Source organism: Uranotaenia lowii, chromosome 2, assembly GCF_029784155.1.
Source record: "Uranotaenia lowii strain MFRU-FL chromosome 2, ASM2978415v1, whole genome shotgun sequence".
Lineage (NCBI taxonomy): Eukaryota > Metazoa > Arthropoda > Insecta > Diptera > Culicidae > Uranotaenia > Uranotaenia lowii.
Genome location: NC_073692.1, coordinates 330,038,253 through 330,061,796, shown reverse-complemented (window position 1 = coordinate 330,061,796; position 23,544 = coordinate 330,038,253). Strand labels below are relative to the sequence as shown.

The 23,544-nt window shown below is 35.4% G+C and overlaps 1 protein-coding gene across 4 annotated transcripts in view; it reads left to right on the top strand.

The window, feature by feature from the left end:
- LOC129743727 (uncharacterized) overlaps window positions 1-23,544 on the top strand; it is an 83,336-nt gene that overhangs the window by 25,524 nt on the left and 34,268 nt on the right. The window contains exon 5 of one of the 4 annotated variants that reach the window (XM_055735849.1): window positions 18,288-19,207. The exons of the other annotated variants lie outside the window; for them this stretch is intronic. Within the exon in view, the coding sequence (XP_055591824.1) occupies window positions 18,288-19,067 (780 nt within the window). The 3' untranslated portion in view covers window positions 19,068-19,207. Of the gene's footprint in view, window positions 1-18,287; window positions 19,208-23,544 lie in introns of those variants that run through there. 4 annotated transcript variants of the gene reach the window in all.

The following is a 23,544-nucleotide window of genomic DNA, read 5'->3' as shown; positions in this document are numbered from 1 at the left end:
TGGGGAAAATAACTTTTTAAAAATTTAAAAAAAATACCTAATGATACCTTGAAAATGTAGAAAACCATACCATTTTTTTATTTTATTTTATTTTTTATAATAAAGAAGTTATGGAACAACGAAAAAAAGTGGCCCATGATTCCCCACTCTCCCATACTGTTTTCGGCAAAACAAAACTTGATTTTTTTTTGGTCGTCAAGTAGAATTTTCATTTATCCGCAGAATCTCTTGAATTTATTCGATAATCCGTAGAAAATCCGTAGGAAATGCTGAAAAACCGTAGATTTGGAGCATCGATCCGTAGCTCCGTAGAAATGCTTAAAATCCGTATGCGTATCCGTATCCGTTAAGATGCTACGGATAAATCCGTAGATCTGGCAAGGCTGGTTGGTGGTGATGCTGTGCCTGCCGAATGTATAGCCGAGGGCCGAATGGGCGTCGTCTCACTACGTGTAACCGAGGATTAATCTTCGGCCACACACAATTGGTAGTTAGTGTCTGCCGTAGTACCTATAATCAGTCTTCACGAAAACATGTACCGAGTTCAACTTGAGTGCGGAAATCCAGGCGCAAGTTTTCTCTGAACTTGCTCACAAGCTTGTACTTGGGTTTAGTTCGAACCTGAACTCGAGCACATTTATTGTACTCGAGTGCGCGCCCCGATGTTCGTACCCTGGTTCGCTTCGAGTTCGTACCGAGTTTTGTACTCACAGTGGCTGGCTGAACTGAGATTGAATGTGTCTGCCTGTGTATGCCTGGGTGTTGAATGTGGTATGAATTATTTTCTTCAGTTAGTTTTTCTATCGTTTGTGCGTATGTAAATCAATTTCAATGCTGTTTTTTGAACATTTTTGAAGTTATGTATGGGGTGGTAAAACCGATTCAAATATATATGGTTGGTTCTTAAAAATTTTTATGATTTTTTTTTGTCTGTCGGCCAAAAAAAAGAAGAAAAAAATTTTACCGCAAATTTGTTTTTCTGGAACTAGGTTGTTTTTCAGAAAACCGGTGATTGGATAAAATGTTTGGAAATTACCATTGCAACTCTCGCTCCGCAAATCTCATAAAACAATGTTTATATTTCTGAGGCATTAAAAAATGCAATCATAAAATGGATAAATCATCGCATGGCGAGTAGAAAACATGTATAATTTTGAAAAAATTGAAGGAAAAAAATGAAAAAAATATCAAAATGACACAAATGGAAAAACGACCAAACATTCAATATCAAAAATAGCTAAATTGACAAAAAAAAGATGAAAATTAAAAAATGGCAAAAATATAACAAATGGCATAAATGAGCAAAATATTAACCTTCCAAAGCTGTTCGCAAAGCATCCGTTTCTGGGAAATTTGAGTTGCAGTTTGATGACGTTCCCCCGGCCGTAAATGTTATCCGATTTTTATGATATTATATTCATTGTGTAGGTTATAATTTATTCAAGCTACTCAACATTCCAAAATTAAAGCGATATGTAGGGTAAGTGAGCCTTAACTTGGCATGCTCCTTATCTTGGCATGCCAAAATGCATTTTGGTAATTTGTATGTCAAACATATGCATAAAAATATAAAATAAATCAAACATAAAAGAAAATCGCATTTGTCTACATTCTGCATAGCATTTGTTCGCAATTGAATCCAAATAACTGCGTAATAATTTTTTTCACATGACGAACTGGAAGTAAAATTACGATTTTCGGAAAAAATCTGAAATGAACCTACCTTGCTAGTGCATCTGCCACCTTCGGATCGATTTAAAAAACACACTTCCCTATGAAAAAATCACTAAAAAATACCGTTGGTTACAGCAAAACATGGCAAAAAATATAAAATTATAAACTACTCCAAACAACGTACATATTTGATCTAAAATTGAAGAAAATATAAACATTTTTTTCGCCTAATCTTGGCATGAAATTCCACTAACTGAGGTTTGTATGTATGTGTGAGAACGAAATTAGCAGGCAGACGGTAGCCGGCAGCCGGCAGCCGAATCGTCGGCCGTTAGTGCACAGTGGTCTGGAAATTTAAAACCGGTCGAAAGTAAAAAGAATGATTGAATTAAAATAACTTGAAAATACCATAAATGTATTTTGGACTATAATCAATTTATTTATCTCTCAAGCGTATTTGGCATCTTAGTTGTAATTATAATACTAAAAGTTTAGCTGCCTTTTTGTTTTGGTAAATTTCTAGAACTTTTCCTCTCAACTTCTGAGCACGAAATCAACAGGATTCGGATCCGAATCGATATCTTGGATCACAACGTTGAAGTAACTTTATCCATACCCAAAAAAGAAATCTACAAATAGAAATAAGGTCCAACGTATTTTGATTTCATTTTATTTGTGCTGGAGATGAACTTTTGCATGTGAAATCAAAAATAATATTTTGACCAAGTTTGTTTTATATTATGGATCACTGTGCATCAGCAGAGGTGACGGCGTTTGTTTTCCGTAGGAAAGGAATATGCGAAGGAAGCGCTGCCGAGTTTGGATGATGATTTTGCATGAGTGCGAGTGGGATGCAGCTTGAATTCCCCTCAGCTTGTAAATTTGTTGTTCGCTTCCATTGCCTATAGTCCCCAAACGAACGAGTGAGATGCAATCTATTTCTATCAGGCTGGCTGAAGTGAGCGATACTTTGTCTTGTTTGGCTATCCGGGTGTACGCAAACGAATGCTAGAAAATTCCTAAGGGCGACATTTTAAATATGTAGGTATGATTCAAAGAATTGTTCGATTCACTTGGGTTTTAGCTTTAGCTTGCTTCTTGCCTCGGTCATAATGGTTTTTAAAATTTCTCTCCTCCTTTTATGGGAGTGGAATAAAAAATATGAACATTCACTATCGTATGTTAACTTCAATGGAAACAGATCTATCATGATTTCATTTTAAAAAATTGAACAAACGATTTGTTTGCTCGGTTAATAAACATATTTATGTTAACCAATGCAATATTTTCGAACCTATTTGTTCTAGATTGTCATTCTGATAATAGAAATTTTAAACACAACAAAAACTGAAACAAACAAATGAAACTTTTTTACGTAAGATTATAATTCTGCACACAAATATCGATTCTAAAAATTGGTTGACATTTCGTACTATCGACTTTTTGAAAACAACACAGAACATTGTTGTGCTTCCTTCCAGGATACTATCAACGAATTCGTGGGGGCTGTTGTTGTATTAGTGAGGCAAATTTCTTCTAGAGGCGGCCAATTTAAGGAACTCATAAAGGGCCACAATTCGGAACGGGGGCCACAATAAGGAGCATTTCAATCAATAGTTTGATCAGCTTTATATCAAATTATCCACCGTTTTAAAGCAAGGACATATTTTTACTACATTTCAGGCTAGTAAGCAATCATATTTGTCGAAGGACTTTTGAAGGTACATATTACAGGAAGACTACAATCATGGGAAATATAGTCAACCATGCCTTAGGGGCCAAGTTCGGGTACATTTACCCTATTACAAGCTTTTTAGAAACTGGTTCAGAAAAAAAAATTAAAAAAATATATTTTTAAAATACTCAAAACTTGTGACAGCTTTTCTGTATTTGAATGTTTAATTGATGTTTGGACTTGTCAAGAGTGTACATTAGACTGGCCCAAATTTGTATGGGATGATTTTTTCAACATTTTTTTCAACGCGGCACCCCCTAGATTGGTGCATTTAGGTGAAAAAATGACTTTCTGAAAATTTCAGGTCATTTGGCCGAAGCACGAGCTGGCGCAAAGGACTTGAAATTTGTATGAAGATTTTCAGCAAAATGTATGGAAAATCGACATACCTTCACTCTTTGTATTCTAAAACATGTTTCCAGTATGCTAGAAAGCTCAGAATTTCAGGAATTGTAATTCAAATAATGACAAACAAGTTTGTAGAAGATTGTGACGCGATACGAGTTGATTGTGATGAGTTATTTGCAATTGAATGTGTGATTTTTTTTCGCATTCCATCGATATATCGTGAACGGCATATAGGTGGATTACTAGTACTCACTTGATCGCATTGTCACACAATGAGATAAAAGATAGAAAATTTGTGTCCTCGGCATAGTTGCATTTTTTTGTTATAAAATAAGCTAGAACTTTGCCGGGGACGCAAATTTTATATATTTTATTCTCATTGTGTGACGATGCTATCAAATAAGTGAGATTATTAGCCCATACAGCCCATTTCATATCAAAGAAATGCGACAATCACACATTCAATTGCAAATAACTCATCACAATCAACTCGTATCGCGTCACAATCTTCTACAAACTTGTTTGTCATTATTTGAACTACAATTCCTGAAATTCTGAGCTTTCTAGCATACTGGAAACATGTTTTAGAATACAAAGAGTGAAGGTATGTCGATTTTCCATACATTTTGCTGAAAATCTTCATACAAATTTCAAGTCCTTTGCGCCAGCCCGTGCTTCGGCCAAATGACCTGAAACTTTCAGAAAGTCATTTTTTCACCTAAAAGCACCAACCTAGGGGGTGCCGCGTGGAATATAAGGATTTTTTTTGTTATGGGCCAGTCTAGTGTACATCTATCCGACGATGTTTAGATATGTTGGGATGCAATGAATGTTTTGACCGCCATTTAGAATCTTCCGCTTGAAAAAAGTCTTACTTTAAAAATCCAATTTTGGATTTGCTTAGCTGTATTTCTTTTTTGAATGAACCGATTTTGATAAATTAAATTTTAGTTTTTTGTCGTTAATTTTATTATCATTTTGATAGAACATAGTTGGTGTTTCAATAATCCCAGTTTTTCAGTATATTGGCATGATGTTCATATTGACCCGAACAACTTTGGAGGGTTAAAAATGACAACAAATATTTCCACTATGAAGCTGACAAACTAGGAAAATAAATAAAACTCATAATTATTTAGAAGATTCGTTGGATGGATTTCATTGTGCTAACTTACCACTGGTAAGATGTTAGAAAATTGAAATACCTCATATTATTGAATACCTACCAAATTGAGAATTACATTATTTTTTTATTTGTTCTATAATAAATTTGTTATATGAACTTTATAGGCCCTTTTAATACAATTTTTATAAATTGGTTTTACAGTTGTATTTCGCATCATTTATTTATTTTATTGATTTTTTACACAATTTCTTCATAGAAAAAATATGTTCATCATACTCAAAAGCTCATAACAGGCCGTACTAGATAATTCGAGTGTTTGTAGACTGGATTAGTCATACGTGAAAAAATGTTTTTATCGTTCGTCTTTAAAACTTCGTTTAAGTTTTTAATCGTTTTATTTATAATTGATCATGATTCCATTTATTTTTAACTAATTCACATAAAAATGAAATCAATCATTTCAATGTGTTGATCAGTTATATGAAAGTTGAAAGAAAATTATTGAAATAAACATCGAAACTATGCAAATTTTATAATCATTTTTCAAATGAACGATTGAAACTATTTTCATTTTGTTAAATTTTGAGATACAACAAACAGTGAATTGAAAAGCGAATTTGAAAATAAAAAAACGATTTATTTGTAATCAAATTTTTAAAAATTTCGAACTGCAAAACATTATTTTTGAACCTCTGTTTTGTACGTTGAAGGTGAACAAACTTGTACTGATCATCTGAACATCATTTTAGCGTATGATTAACAGTAGGTGTTGATTTTTTTTTGTAAATATTTATTGGAAACGGTAGGTGTTGATGATAATGATGAATTTATGAACGAAAAAACGATAAAAATCGGATTTTATTTCATCGACAGAAATTTTATTGATGATTTTAGATTTGGATGGTAACATTATAAAATTGTTTGTTTTATACGGAACTCGAATGTTGATATAAAACAAAGATTTCAAGTGATTATTTATCATAATCGGTTGAAAATTGTAGAAGTTATGGCCAAGGTTGCCGAAATCACAGAATAATTTATAATTTCAGAGCTTTTCGAGCATATTTTCGTCACAGATCCTGTGTTATAAAATGCAGTATTCACAGATTTTTGAAATTTTATATGTCTTTCAAAAAAAAAAAAAATTAAATCCATATTTACTTTGAGATTCTGACTGAAATTCATGAAAATGTTGTAAAGTTAACATTTTCGATATTTTTCGTAAAAATAAGCATATAGGACTTTTTTTTCAGGGAAAATCGTATTAAAACATTACAAAATCGTATTCAAACATTACTTTACGATAATAATAATATTAGCATTTTCAAAGGATTTAACAAACCACAGCGAAAAATAGAGTTACTAATCTAGTATAGGAAGAATAAAACATGGTAAATCTAACCCGCTTCGAACTTAAATTAATCATTGGCTTACCAGAAGGTCACTATTTTAACTGAGCAAAATCTGACCATCGGAAGGGGTTGAGATTGAGCCTCAAGCGTGAATGAGATTAAAAAATATTTTGCTCGGAAGATGCACAAAAAACAAATTTTTCATTATTAACTTTTTACCCCACTAGCCGATTGATTATTTTAAATAATTTTCTCAAAGCCTAAATCAAGACAAATATTTTACCCGAAGACAACATCATGATTGGAATTGAAACAAAAAAGTTACCTAAGATGGTCAAGCGCTTACACTTTCTGCATTAGATCCCTTTTCCTTAATTCTGAACATGGATGCGCGCACACGAGTTCGCACCCGGGTTCGAACACGAGCTCGAACTTGTACCCTGCACTTTGAGTGCGGTGAGTTTAAATGGGTGCGTGTTGAACTTGCGCCTCGAAAGTTGTGTGCAAGTAAGTGCAAAAACTTGCGTGCACTTCGAACTCAAGTTGTACCGTGAAGACTGCCTATAATATTTGAAAATCAGCTTGGCAAAGTTGCAAAAAATTACATTGGTGATATTTCTCATGACCCATTTTAACTATCATGTCATGACCGATATATTGGAGATTTTAATGATCAATGACAGAATGGAAAAATCTTTCTTTACCAAAATAATCATTCATAGCATGCTTTCATTTAAAAAAAATCTTAAAATAACGACATGTGAGGAAAAGAATGGGTCACTAGTCGCAGTTTTTGGCTCATGACTATGACGTTATCCCGTCCCTGGTTTCCGGGATTCTTGAGTGGGTTTGTTCATTACTTTTCTAAAGTCAGTACAGTACGGTTACAAGTGTATTGTTAGCTATGTCAGTCCTTTGAGTTGGAAAATCGATATTAGATCGACTAGAGGGTGTTCGGATCAAAAAGTGGTAAAACTAAATTGCGTGTAAATCGGTTATTTGTTTATTAAAATCAAAGTATCTTTCTTGTTGTTGTTAGCGGCATGCCACTCCATTGCTTTTTGAATGGCATTATTCCAAATCCGGTCAAAACAGCACAGCCAGGTTATGTTTCTTCAGAAAAGGCAGCAAACGCTTTTGAAGACCCCTTTTACGTCAATTTCCTGATTGACGGTTCTGGTTGCAACAATAATGTCGCTTTTCAAGCCACAGGGTACAGATAGCTTGGCAAACGAGATATTTGTGGCTAACCTTTAAAGTTCAATATGTTTGAAAATTTCTGCTACATTTCCCCTTCCGGTTGCTGTTTAATACTCCTGTTCAGGAAGCTGTCTGAAGTCTGCCTTGGTATAGGTTTCGTCGTCCATTACCATGCAATCAAACTTTGTCTACGTCTCGGTGGTCGAGTGGTTAGCGTGGTAAGACGGTAATCGCTAGCCCACTGATGGCATGGGTTCGATTCCCATCTCGGTACTGGGTGTTCAATGTTAATCTTAAGTTGTCCACGTCATTTATTCAGTCTGTAAAGCCTAAATCGGCTAAGACGGTGTTTGTCTTAATAAAAAAAAATGTCGTAGGTATATAGCTTCTTGTTTCTGCCAAGTCGATAGTCCGGATCGTTTTTAAGCTTCATGCACGGTTGTATACGATATTTCCAACTTATTTGTAACATCTCGAACGGAGAGGTTGGAGTTGCGCTTGAAAGCGCCATCCACTCTTCTGTTCGTCTATGTATAGTGCGTATAGTGCGTATAGTGTGGATTTGTAACCCAACACATGTACAAAATTTTGATTCGTAACTCCTCTTGCCTGGAAGCCATTTTGATAACTACACTCCAAATTCAGCGTTAACTCCAATCATGAGTTCTCAGTATTTCAACGCCATCGGCATAAGATGTGAGCGCCAGCGGCGATAATTTGATTTGAGACCGCCGCACAGTGGGGCAGAACATGCATCGCGTTGGACAAAACCTCATAACTTTTTTCCATGAGCTCAAAATGGTTTGATGTGTTCAGATGAATTGTTCAGCGTAATGAAATCTATCTTATGAAAAAAAAAGTTTTTTTGAGGATAAAACCGGAACAGTTTTATAGGCTTTTGAAAATGAAAAATATCTAAAGTTTATGTTTGTTCACTTATTTGAAAAGAGAAAATTGATGTTTTTTTCTCAAATTTGAAAATAGTTTCCTGTTATTACCTAAAATATGATCTAAATTATTGAATTCAAGTTAAGGTACTCTTTTGGTTATAACAATAGTATTTATCTAATTAAAAATACGGATTTCTCATAATTTCGAATTAAAAATTCAGAACTTTTCAGCAATATTTTTGATTAAAATATAGGCATCTCTAAAAAACCTATTTTATCAAAATTAAGTTTATTGAATAATAATGTATTTTATTTATTTTTGAAAATTTATACAAATTTTTCAGATTTTAGAATATGCTTTGCTTAATTTATTCATCGTCTTCATCATCAAACAGTAACAAATTTTTGACGTCCTGCTTCATACTTCGAGTCTCTTTAACGTCCGTACAAACTCTCAAGCTCGATAAATATGGATCAGAAGTGACCAGCATTCCATTGAGCACGTCCTGCATTGTTTCTTTCCTAGAAGATTTTCTTGAATGAGACTCCCGAATTCTTCTAAAGTCCTTATTTCTTCGCTCATCATACCTGTTTATTGGGGATACAAAATTTAAAAAAGCGTGATATTAAGAAATGAACTGAAGTTGTATATATACCTATAGGTAAGAGAGCTACTGCTATAGCTTTGGATCCATGAATCAAAATTTTGTGAGCACTACCCGAGCAGAATTTTATGGCAAAGTTATAGCAAATTTAGCTATCACGCCCTGAGAGCCGAATCAGCTCTCATTTTGCTTGACATAAGGTGGTACACAGCAAAAATGAGAGCACAAATCTTCATACATGGTTAGCAAAATGATGCCTAATTTTGCTAAAACTGAGGCCCGAATTACACCTCGTTCTCCAAGAGCTTGGACAGCATAATGATGCCAATATAAGGCATCACCTAACTAGTGATGAAAGCAAAATTTAACATCAATATGCTCTCAAATCTTTTCGAATATATAGTCTAATTTTTAGCTAAATTTGCTTTACATGTATGAAAATGTTACTTTTATTTTTGCTGTGTACCACAGTATGGCAAGCAAAATAAGAGGAAATTATCTTTCAAGGCGTGATAGCCAAATTTACTTTAATATTGCCGTAAAATTTGCTTTTTTAAAAGTGATAGTTTCTCAAAACATACAAACTTCGAATTATTCACTGCAACAAAAAATATGAAGCAAATTAATAGTATTAATTGAGGCGTTAAGATATGGTATGAAACTACGCGACCGTGAACGAGAAGTTAAGAACATTATTCATATCACTTACAGTGATTATTGCATAAGTAAAGGCGATTTTCACTATACACGATAATGTCAAATAAAGCGTTGTGAAAATCGCCTTTGCTTATGCAATCAAGTTTGCTTGCGATAGTCATTATACATAAATGTGTTCACAACATTGGTTCATCGTAGGAGGAATATTCATAGTACATTATCATATATGACACATTCTAAACGCATTAATGCAAACTATCCGTAATTTAATTTCAACCGAAAAAGATACTCACAATATACGTGCTTTTTAGAATCAAATGATTACTATGAGATATAGTAATTAACTGAAGTCCTTAGAGTCAGAAAATAACACGAGCATACCTGGGGATGAATAAACCAATTGGTTTAAAATCCCAAAAAAAAAAAAAAAAACACGAGCATATTAAAGAAACTACTTTGAGCAAAACATGCTTATCGTTGCCCTTGTGCAAATTCTCATACATTTAGGCGTTTAACCGCCTCTCTGTATAAGATCTAACTCATGTAAGCTTGGATGAAGCCAATTTCAGAACTATTAATTGGAAAATGAAGGAATCACAAAAACTGTTCTCCCTTCACAAATAAATAAAATGTAGACTACAAACTTAAATGAAAACTACTCACTTTTCCTTCTACTGGGCTTAGCCGTGTTTATGAGCACTGATACCGTCTGCCTCTCATCGACCACCAGCAGCTTTTGGCAATCAGTAATTTTCGAATTATGATGATGATTTTGTTCTTTCTACTTCTATATCCATGTCGCCAATGTCGCCTTGAACCTAATGAAGGAAATCAAATTAGCAACACAACATCATTCCTTATTATTAATACATAAACTTACAATATTCATCCTTCCTGCCAAGGCCTTTCGTTAAGACATGGACAGATGGTTCAGCAGCAGCCACAATGAAACTTTAAACATTAGTGGCACTTCTTGCTAGCACATTGTAAATAAGTCCTCCTGATGATCGGAAGCGCTGGACACTGATTGTACAGCTTCGGACTAGTGGCACCATTTTGGCTTTTCCTTGGCTTGGTTTTTTGGCTTTTCCAGCAGCCATAGACACCTTTTCTAGACATCCCTGTTTTTTGCGACGAGAATCTTGACTGGAATACGCTGGTTCCGGATCATCAACAGTTGATGTCTATAACCACGGCGCCGGACCGTTGGCGCGGGATCCTTAACTCTGGATTTTGAACTCAGAGCTCGCGGAATAGACGACGGTTTCATGGGTGAAACCAACCACCCAAACAAAGTTGTTTTCTGGAAACAAAAAAACCAACACTGTTCTGGAAGCACGACTGTAGGGAAATCAGCACCTGATGCTTTTTATCCAGCGTTCGCCGCTGCTGCTCGGTTCTTCTTCGGGTATTTATTACCGGTATCACTGTGAAACAGGTAAAACGTACCTACCGTTTAGAGTGGAATAAATAAAATCGACGCGAGCCGACAAACAAAAAGTGCAAAACGTTTTGTTGTTTATAAAAACATACACGCTCGTTTTAATTTAACTGGATTTGGTAGAAATTTTGACATTTTGAAAATTTTACCATGCAAAAATGTTTTCAAGATCTTTGGGTGTTGTATTTTTCACAGCACTGTTTTTATTTCAGCCGTATGTGACTGAAATATTGCTATTTTTCCCATCACAGCATGCGTAACTACAACTCGTGTTGTTAAATAACTTGAAGGCCACAGATATAGAAAATGTTTTTGCATGGCAAAATTTTCAAAATATGCTTAAAGTGACAAAATTTCTACCAATTTTTCCCAACACCGGTGAACTTGCTATAACCCTGCCTCAAACATCGTAATTAGATACAGCTCTGCTTGAGTTCGACGTTTTCTTTTTTTTTTAACAGCTTATTTATTTATTTTTTTAAATATTTAAATCGCTTTTACCATTAACATCATGATTTTTTCTTCTTTCCCATTGAGGAAATTTTTATGAATCATGCAAGAGCATATAGACACATATTTTGTTTAAGAGATTAATTTATTCTTCAATTTAAATAATATTGAAACGGTAAAACATTTGTCTTAAAATGTGTTTGAGGTACTGACAAAAAAAAATCTAGAATAAGTATAAAAATCTACTCGGGGACTTCAAAACATTTAAAAAAAAACCAACTGTACAATGATCTGAATAAATTCTGTTTCTGTCATCGGAATAAAAAAAAACATCAAAAAAGGTTCGTGCTCGCAAGTTTAGAAAACGACGGGTTTAATTACTTTAGACTCTCATACTCGGTTTTATACAACGAATCATTCCGGTTTAGTTTTTTTTTAACTTTGTTGTACTGTTTTGATTAATTCCCAAAAAAAATCCACAGAATATAAGGTTAGATATCATTGCATACTAAAACCCGAAAAATGGTTAATTTTGTGAATGTACATAAACATTAAGTTGTATTATTATTATTTGCTTTTTTACATCAAACGACTCACAAGTCATTTTACCACAGAGAAATTTTACTCGAGTGAGCTATTTTGGTATTGCAGTAATCGAGTCGAGTCGAATTTCCATCGAGTAGCTCGACTGAGTCGACTGCTTGAAGGTTCGTGACTCAGCTGTTTCACTTGACTACCGTTATACGACATTTCGCTCGACTCGCCAGTGACTGGAGTAGAGTCGAGTTACTCGACTCGTCTTATATAATAGGGCCCTACGATGTCGCTTCGCACGCATTTTTTTTAAACACTGACATCTTAGTGATGCCTAGTTCTGCTATCAGTCAAATTTTACACCCAATTATGCTAACCGTTTGCTGCTGATTCCTAATTTTAGTCTCGACTTACTATCAATCTAAAATAATCAACACCTTAATGATGCCTAGTTTTGCTATCACGGAAGAATCTACAGCGCAATATGCTATCGGTATGCTGTTGACAGCTTATTTTGGTCTCAGTTTGCTATCGAATTGGGCATCAAAGTCTGCTCGGGTAGCTGGCATCGGATACCAATTATATAAACTTGTGTATAATCGAGCCGTTTCAATTGCGAATGAATGGAAAGCATTAGTATCCACAGTAACCCCACAAGAAAGGGCTCGAAGAATTGTATCCAGACGATCCAAAAGCGTTTCATCAATTCCAGTTATTCGTGATGTCATTGAAGGATTTTGAAAAAATCGACGAGCTGCATTACCAGTGTTGGTAGTTCCGGATCCCTCTTTTACTATGTCAACTAGCAATCCACATTCCTGACGAAATCGACTTTGAATCTGTTGCTTTCTCTTGTTCACAAGATCTTTAATTTCGACAGTTCTGCGGTATTTCTGCACATCGAGCCTATAACTTACATGAAGCATCCACTCCATTAGCCGTATATGAGCATGCAATGTTGAGAGTCCAAGAACTAGCGCGTCTGGATTTTCTTCGCGTTGAAGTGATCCATCTATGTCGTTCATGGTTTTCGGAGAAGCAGAGCACACAGCACAATTTTGTGAGGATTTTGTATTTGTCATTGCATTGTGCACCTTTCCATCGATCATGGTGCACGATAGAACATGAGTAACCTGTAAAATATATTATGAACAATCTACACATGACAAATAAACATATAATGATTTTTACCTGAATCGACGCAGCTGATATTTTTATACATGTCGTTTCCAGATTTTTGATTTGGGTTGTGAAAAGAGATTGTTCAATTTTTATTTTTTCTATTGTTTCCTTAGCATATTCGATTTTGCAAGGGCGACAGTATCGGGTTGATGACGGTTTTGGATTTTGCCATAAAACGATTTTTTTTTCATTGTCCTCATAATAAAGCTGAAGAGGTACAACGCAGATCATAAATATTGAAGAGTCCTCAAAATTCTGATTTGATTGAACTTGATGATATTTTGACTGAGATCCGCTCCCATCAAGTCCCTATTTAGATATCAATGTGAAGCCATTGAATCCACCTCGAGAAGCTGTTTCAATACTTTTCGGATCAATCAAAAAAATTCGCTCTACCGTGTGGTTTAATAAGGATTGCAATGCAATTTCTGCTTTTGATTCGGTGACCAAGATGGCACCAACTGTTGGATAGCAAAGTTTTTTTCCTCTTGGATTCGCTTGTACGATGGGTACAAATCAATCCCTCTTTTCTTGGCCTGTGTCCGCATAAGTTGGTACTGTAATCTGGATAAATCTAGGTCTAACATTAATGCTAAGGCATCGGTGGGTGTATAAGATATGCTTTCTTGCTGTGGTTGCTTATAAGAATCTGAAACTCTAGCGGCTTTTGAAGGACTGGAAAAGATTTCTTTCATAAGTTCTGCTCCGTTTTTTTTTCCCTTCATTTCTCAAATTCAATTCCGTAGCCATAGCCAGGTGCGGAGTTGGAACATTTTTGCGCAACTCATTGGCTTTTCTGCGTTTCGAGCGGTTAGAACCCTCTTCGAAACTAACAGTAGGCCTCCCACCTAATTTGAAGAAATAAAATACGCCAAAAATAATAAGTTTAAACTTTTCTAGTCGAGCATACATTTCTAGCCAAATTAATAGTTTTAATATTTTCATAATAAATAAATTCAATCACTGTATTACAAAAGATATTAAACTCCATAAAATTCTGAAATTTTCAATTTAACTTACCTGATTTTCCTTGAGGTTTTTTGAGTGAGTTTAATGTTTCCTGTAGCCATGTTTTATTTTTAGCAAAAAAAAAACTGAAGGTTTCGACCGGACTTTTTCCATTTTTCCTCGATTTTCCAACACTCTAGGTATATGACTCTTTTAAATTTATTTTTTTCAATACAGATTTTATCTTCCATTCGCTCCATCTTCTGCCACACTTCCGAACACCGCGTTTTCCACTGTTTACTACCTCGCTCATTCAGCATGTTAAAAAGTTGACCGCGTGTTAGGTTCATGATAAAAAAAACGAAAAAATAGCAAAGAGATAGATAACTGAGCGCTAACAAACAACGACTGGCACAAATTGACGCTTGTGTAACCCGTTTTGACTATTGGGCTTGGGTCTCCTAAAAAGAATAAAGCTTGCTCTTCACTCTTACACAGATTTCCATAAGAATGACAGCTAATCGGAGTGAAGGCTTTTGTTACTCTGTTTAACATATGAGAAATGGTATAGAGGGATTGCGAACACGCTCATCGCCTACTGTATTGACAATACATCAAAATTCAAGTATGAACATTCAAAAGGATCTAAGTAATAAGAACTTTAGCCCTTATTTAAGAGTTTCATTGCTATTTTTTACAAGTCAAAGTTCAATGAGTGTGCTCCGTATTTCTTTGAATTTTGATAATTTACGTCCTTTTGAATACTTTTTAAAGAAAAAGTGGTTTTCTTTCAAAGCATTATTTTGCTGCCTAATATATTTAACAACTGGTTTGGAGGTTTGTTAGGTTGGTATGCAACTTTCAAGCCAGACGTTGAAATGCGTTGCTGGAAGAAAAAAAAACAATAAAAAAAACTTCAATTTATCTCAAAACTTGCTTCACTAAAAGTGATAGAACTTTCTTATTAGCAAGTATTAGCAACCACTTTTTTTTTTATTTGGAAGATGAAACTTTGATCTTTATTTGAACATACAACTCGGATTGGAATTATGCTGAAAAACTAAACTTTTTTGTCTTTGAAACTGACGATATTTGGCATGTTTTTTAAAGATATTTTTCATTAAACAATTCCAGCAATTTCACACAAAATATTTTTTTTTTATATTTTTAAAATATAATTCATAAAATTTCGAAGATTTTGGTATACTTGAGCGGTACATTAGAGTAAGAAACATATGAATTATAGAGACATTAAAGCTGAAGTGTGTTTTTCCTCATTTTTAACCAGCAAAATTGCCCAACTTCTTGTACAATTTTTTCTATGAAAAAATTCGAATTTTCAAAAATCTTTCATAGATTAGAGATGCCTCATTTATGCAGTTCCTAAAAATATCGGTTAAAAATTTATTGAAAAAAAATTGAAAAATGAGGTTTTGTCACAGCTTTTAAGCCTTCTGCCCCACAGTGCGCCGGCATTAACCTCCCAGCGCAACACATTGCGTATGATTGAAGAAAACAAAATAAGAACGTTTTCAGTTTATTCCATCGCAAGATATATAGTGAGGTGCAAAATAAAGTGTCCAAGTTATTTTTTTATCATTTCTTTTATTTTTCTGGTTAAAATTCACCAAAAATACATCGTAATCATTTTTAAAATATTGTTTATTATGTTCTTTTTAATTTTTGTTAATGTTGCGCTGGTAAAAAAAGAAAGTTTTTCTTATAAAAAAAACAATTAATATTCCACAAAAATGGGCAAAATAAAGTGTCCAACTCAAAAATCAATATAATTTCGATAAGTTTCCATCGCGAGGCCCCTCGAATTTGTTTGTTTTGTGTATTTTGACGTTTCATAAACAACTGGCTTGGCTCTGGAGTGAAACAGGAAACAGGTGTTTACATTCGAATAAGTTGTAAAATATGGAGAACGCATAAATTTCTGGTTCCATTCCGTTGTCCATCCGGAAACTGGTTGTTCCTGATGTGAATAACGGTCAAACGCACCGGGAAGTGGCCAAGCAATACGAAATCAGCAAGACAGCGGTATCAAAATTCATGAAGAAGATGAAAACGTTCGGTTCGGAGATGGATCGCCCAGGAAGAGGACTGAAGCCCAAGACAGATGCCAGAACGGACAACAAAATCATTCTTGAAGTGAAGAAAAACGCCATAATAACGATCCGGCAGATACAGGAAGAGCTTCAATTTTCGGTATTGCGTTGTACTGTCCGTCGCCGCATGCAAAGGAGTACCATAGAAAGATCGCAGTGAGAAGGCCTTTCATCAGCCAGGTGAACAAGGCTAAGCGGCACAAGTTCGTCAAGGAACACGCCGATAAACGGCTCGAGTACTGGAAAACATTGTTGTGGGCCGACGAATCCAAATTCGAGCTATTCAACCGGAAAAGCGGGATCATATGTGGCGCAAGTCGAGTGAGGAGCTCCAAGATCGCCATATCCAAGGAACAGTCAAGCACGGAGAAGGTGAATTTGGGGATGAATAAACCAATTGGTTTAAAATCCCAAAAAAAAAAAAAAAAAAAAAAAAAAAAAAAAAAAAAAAAAAAAAAAAAAAAAAAAGCACGGAGAAGGTTACGTGATGGTGTGGGGATGCTTTTCTTGGGGTGGGGTGGGCAATTTGGTAAAAATTGACGGAATCATGACAGCTGAGTCATATTCCAATATCCTGCGGGAAAACCTCGAAGTATCCCTCATCAAGACGGGTCTCGAAGAGCGCTTCGTTTTACAGCAGAATAACGATCCGAAGCATACGGCCAATCTGATGAAGTCATTTTCCCGTTCCTGCCGCATCAAACCCCTTGAATGGCCCCACAAAGTCCTGATCTGAACCCCATCGAAAATCTGTGGGCCATCCTCGATGCTCTGATAAGACTGGTGTGACAAATTAAAAATACTTATTTTGATGCCATGGAGCATGCGTGGGAGGAACTCGACCCACAACACTTGCACAACCTTGTTGAAAGCACTTGTAGGAGGTGTTGAAGGCCGGAGGAGGCCATACCCATTATTAAATCGTTCTTGTTTGCCTTCAGTTTGAATCAATTAGAAGCTGTACCGATCTGAACACTTTATTTTGCCCCTGTTTTTTTGGAATATTAACTGTTTTTTTTCTATCAGAAAAACTTTTTTCTTTAACAGCGCAACATTAACAAAAATTGAGAAGAACACAATAAACAATATTTAAAAAATGATTACGATGCGTTTTCGTTGAATTTTAACCAGAAAAATAAAAGAAATTGAAAAAAAAATAATTTGGACACTTTATTTTGCCCCTCACTGTAGGAGGAGAGAAACAATGCAGGGAGCAAATGAATTGATCCGCTCAATCAATGCTGTGCGTGCGTATATCGGACCATAGACTACCGAAATGGCTTGTGCATATTCGATGATTTCACGACAATTGTTTGATTCTATGCTCGATCACACACGATACAAACATATTTAACGCTAACTCAAACGATTCCTGGCGAAAACAGCAACAGCAGCAAGAAAAAACCACCCCAGCTGAGGCCTGAATTTTGTACAAAAAGCACCATACACCATGCCGCAGAGGGTTGTTTGTACAAAATATTTCAAGCTGTCTGGCTGTGCGTTAGACTGAGTCGATTTAGGGTCATTTTTGAATTTCTCAAAGCCTGGGTTCTAAAAAGCTTCGTTTTGGTTCAAAACTCATCCATGATTTTTTACAGAATTTTTAAGTAACGTTTACATGAGTAAATTTGAACTTTTTGATTTGTATGGGAAAATTGAATACTTTGTACTGAAAAAACATCATTTTTGTTTCTTCTGTGAAACCGATCCAGCTTAAAGTTTTTGTGCCAATTTATAAATTCTCGATAGGAAATTTCTCGTTGAACATAGGATAGGAAAGTTATAAGCTGATTTACAACGGTATTGTTTTTGGCATTGATAAACAATAAATTCAATTGACACCACCGCTTGTGCCCCGCGAAGTAGGTACCCAGCAATATGAAGGTAGGAAATTCTTGTGAGTTCGATTCTCACCAACGGCAATATTGTTTATTTTCTTGTTTCTGGGATGAATTATCCAAAAAGATCCGCATAGCATTGTTATTGGTTTAGCTTGGTAGTTTTGCAACTGATCCTGTTATTTTTACATTTCAGGACAGCAGCGGCTCCCAGCTACCAATACTAGACACGGATGCGATGCATAAGGAAACGCCACAATCTTCCTCAGTTCGGAAAGACGTGGGCACCAATCAGGGCGAATCTGACAACAATCAGCTGAAAACCATTTTATCTAGCCATCAAATCATGGTAGAGAACGAAGCGAATATTTTAGAAACTTTTCAAAACCTTCAGAGCTCTATGGATGTTTGTATGCATCTGATGTCCGAAAAAAGGGGTTCTCCCTCGAAAAGAACTGATGCAGCAGCAGTGATTGGTCGAGTATCCGAGTTATTTGCTCCAATAAAATCATTTGAAGAGATGCAAGCTCTAGAAGACGCTCTCAACGACAAAGGCTACATGGAAAAGCTTATAAAGTCTTTGAGTATTATTTGTGGAACCAATGGCAAAGCATGTGGTTTGGATTGCTGCTACCGATTGATTGACCATTTCGTTACCCGAGAATTTCTTGTCGAGTGTTCATGGACCGGAGGGAGCCGAAACGTTTCTGGGGATGGGCCAAGCCATGCTTCAGTTCGCCATGTTTACGATAAAGTGGCTTTCAAATGTTTCAAAAATTTTAGAACGCTTTTCATGAAGCTTGTTCGGCTGGCAGACAGCGAGTTCAGTAACATCACGTGCGACGAATTCTTCAAAAGAATTTTGCGAAACAGCAGACAAAGATTGGCCGGATCGATAACATCACGACACAAAAAGCGACCGTCCAACCTAAAGTATAAATCTAAAAAATCCATGGATCAGAACGATTCCCTCTAGACGGGTGAATGATGTACGCGTTTAAGAACCTAGCGTTTAAATATTATTTGTTTCTCTAAGTAGTGAAGGGGTGTTTGAAGTTTTGAGTATTCATTAAATTACAATTAAGGTTCGTAGAAATTGTACGACTGTATGAGGAACTCCTCCTTTTTTTTTTTAAAGAAAAGCCTTGCTCTCCGAATATTTCTGTTTTAATTTTCTAACTTGGGCTTTACTTCGAATGCATGCGAACAACATCGGAGAACTGTACTTTAAAAAAGGGGAAACTGTCTGTTTTGAATAACTTTTAAATGGATAATGTATGGATGACAATTGATGAAATTTTCAGTTAAACTACCTAGATCAGGGTGGCCACTCATTCGGGAAAGTCGAGATTTAAAATTCATCGGGAAAATGCGGGAAGAAGTTGGGAATTCCTCACGAGGATTCTGGAAAGTTGTGAAATTAACACTCAAACCATGTACCATCATGTCACCATCTACCGCCCAGTTAAGCGGTTTTTCAACTTCAAACATGTGTAATAAAAAAACGACGGCAGATTTTTATTCGCTTTCTTTTCCATTACATCTCAAAACTGCTCTACTTTCAATTAAAAATTTAGTGGAATGCGAAAAATGTGCGCTTTTCAAAATAATTAACTAAATTTTGAGGTGTTCAACTGGCCCTATTACCGCCCACTCGACTTTTTTGGGTATCAATAAGGTTTTCTTAAGGAAAAACTATCTAACAACACGGAAACTGTTCTTTTTAGTATTTTCCATGTAACGAGCTGTCAAAAGCATTTTGAGGAACTTGAGAGAATACATTTTGTGAAATTTTTCCCGCAAATTTTTGACAAATTGTAACAAAGTGACTGACAAAATGATGATTCCAGGCAAACAGCCTCAAGTAACCGGTTACTTTCAGCGATAAAACATCATTTTCTAACATAATCGAACTAAATTCTTCTTATAATTAACACATTTGACACAATACATGCGTTAAAAACAAAGAAATTGTGCGTGACCGGTCATTAGGAACCCACACTTTTTTTTAAACACCAATTACCGCCCATCACTAAACGCTTCAAAAAACAACAACTATTGAAAAAATCGGAAATTTTTCGATGCAAATCAATTCTACGAAAATAAAACTATCGTTTCAAGTCGATTTTAGGTCAAATAGATACTATCTTGAAAACAAAAACCCTTTTTGCCCTAGGAGGACAGTAATGCTTAGTTCGCTAACAGGCGTCGAATTCAACAATTTGACCGGAAACTAAAAACTAAACATTTAATTTCTGGCTATAGTTGGCATAATTAAGTGATGTTTTTTCAGTGAAATGATCGAACAATGATGCCGACACAGAACACAGGTCTTATTTTTGGAGAAAACATCCCAGTTTTTTTTCAAAATACAAACAAAAGGGTGATTTTGGGCGGTAAATGGTGTCTGGGCGGTAGATGGTGACATGATGGTACTGAAAATTTCAACTTGAAATTTCGAGCATCTCAAAATGATAAAATTATGGCTTCAGTCCAGTTGTCACCGAGACATAGTTGGTAGAGAAATGTGATTTTTCCGTTTGAATTTCTTTGCGGTCTTTAAAATGGGTTTTTTAATTTAAAAATAATTAAAACTATTGATTCTGGGCCCCACAATTTATAAAATTAGTCTCTTATAGGAATGATTTTTACATTTAACTGAATTTTCTTGAAAAAATGCTAACGTGATAGCATTTAGTTCGGTCTGGTCGAATTCCGATCATTTGTCCTTCGATTATTGCTTCCACATTACTTTTAATGCATTTCGAACTCCATTGTCGCAGGCGTGGCTTAGTAGAACGAATTCCACATCGCCAACGGTTGCTATTCCGTGATTAACCGATGCCATCAGTTTTGTTCAAAGGTCAAAAGAATGGTGCTTGGGATTAGCAGCTCATCCTCAATGCACAAAATAGATGCTTTTTCTTTGAAAATCTATAATGGCGCTGGCCACGTCCTAGTAGTCAATGGAAAGATTGGAAAAAGTAGAAAGGGCTGAAATATAAATTTTGTGCTTTAGGACCAAGGTTACCTCTGCATCCTAGCAAATAATTCAAGGTGGGAGGTTTGAGAGAAACGGTTATGGGCAGGATACACTTTTGACTAATGTAAATAATGATGTGAAAACCAATTTCTATTGAGGTCTAGGACGTTTTTACAAGAAAAAAGTATCATCACATATCCTGCAGGCTTTGTAAGACATATGCAGCAAGTGAATACATTAGAAGATATTTTTTATTCAACATTTTCAGAATATGACCAGTTGGGACGAATTACGAAGCAAACTGCGGAGGTATTTTCAGCCTAGCTGGGAGCCAGAATCTGATACTGACAGTGTCCAAAATAAAAGTTCGTGTAGTGGAGAAGAACCAATACATGATGAGACACGGCACACCAATACAAAACCTACAGGAAACTTTTCTTTTGATGCAAATGCCGATGAGATTTTTTCGGATACATCCGATGAACTCAACGGGATAGGAACACAGCATTTTCCTGAGCGGATTCCGGAAAATTATCACCGAAAAACAAACTTTCAGCGTTGTGAACAATGTTGTAATCAAGAAATAAGGAAAATAACATTATATCGCTGCAAAAGTTGCCCCACAAAACCTGCGTTGTGTCCAGCACCATGCTTCGAAATCTGGCACACCAAAAATCATGTATTATAATTTCAATGTTAAAATATTTTTTGTAAGTTATATATTTCTATTAGTTTATGAAACCAGCATTTCGTATTGAACTATCAAAACTCTTTTGTTGCACACCGAAAATAACCTTTTTACGTCAACATATCTGTCATTTATGTACGTTCCATTACTTCCTCTATTTTCATTCGTAACCTGCCGTAAGTGTCGAAATTTCTACCACTTTTTTCCAACACCAGTGGACTTGCTCTTATATGCTTGAATGTTTGATATATTGCAATTTTGTGAACACTTTTGACTACGAATGTTGGCTTACTTTGTTCGGTAGGTCTGTATCTTATATTTTTATCTTCCTGTTTTATACATTTCAGACCAGTGTTTCTCAACTTCCAATCAAAAACTGTAATGTTAAGCGGGAGAAAAGCTCCTGCCAGCCGACGGTAATCAATATATCGAAACCTAAACATCGCCAAACCAGAAGACCCAAAAACGAGACGCAGCTGCGACAAACATATGAATCACCAATCACCAATCCAATCAAGTCACTTGAAGAGCTGAAATCTTTAGAACATGCTCTCAATGACAGAAGCTACACGCTACAGCTTCTCAAGTCTATGAGAAGTCTTTGCAGAACCAGCGGAAAGGGGAACGGTTTGACTTGCTGCAATCAATTGATTGATCATTTCTTCACCCGGGAATTTCTTGTCGAATGTTCCTGGACTGGAACCGAAACGGATCCAAACGGGAAGAAGTGCAGTAAGGTGGCTCTTAAATCATTCAGGAATGTTCGATTGCTGTTTATGAACCTGATTGTTTTAGCTGATAGCAAGTTCAGTATTAAAAAATTCGAACAATTTTTCCAAAAAGTCACTCGGAACAGCAAACAAAGACTAGAAATGCAGCAGGCAGTTAAGCGTCAGATAATCGAAATTAACAAAGTTGCAAAATCGATCACTCAACCTTCAGTATGAGCCTAGAAGAACCCAGAATTAAAAGAATGAGCTCTTAGAAATAGGTCATTGGTGAAAATCATATTCTCTAGAATGTGAAAATCTGTATAAATCACCATAAAAATGAACACTATTTCACTATCACTTTCTATTTTTTGTTACTAATGATTTTTTTGTTACTAATGATTGTTTTGTTTATAAGAAATTCTTAAATAAAATGAACTTGTTGGATTTATATCTGTCTTCATTTTAAAAGTTGTTGTATTACCATAAAATATTATATTAACTTTGCAAAATTGAAATAAAATCAACAATGATTTGGCCGGGTTTCGACCAGACCGAACTGAGTGCCATGAGAAAATTTAAAAGCAACAGAAATTGAATCTCTTGTAATTCATATTCTACATCGAAAAGGCGAATACTATTGATTACAATGAATTCATTGGATTATAAAATATCGATTCTGATTGATACATATAAAAGTTTTTGTCTCTAGATGAAAATATTTGCACATAAAGTTCAAGTATCTGGAAAAAATGCTGATGGCGTTCAGTTCGGTATGGTCGAATCCCGACCATTTATTCTTGATTCAAATGTAGCAATACTCAAAACTGATGGAGTACATCAAAGTAATCATTTATAAACCACACACGTCAGTTGGGGTGTATAAAAGGTGGAGAATTTTTTTAAATAAATCTTTCTACTTTGTACCATTTAACAGAACAGTTTTTCTTTATTTATCAAAAAGCAAGTCTAACAGGTTATGGGCCTGCGCTTTGAAGAAAGTTGAAATGGAATAGCGAAGCTCACTATTGAGAACTATGACTTCTGGAAGTTGAAGGTCGAGTTCCTGCTG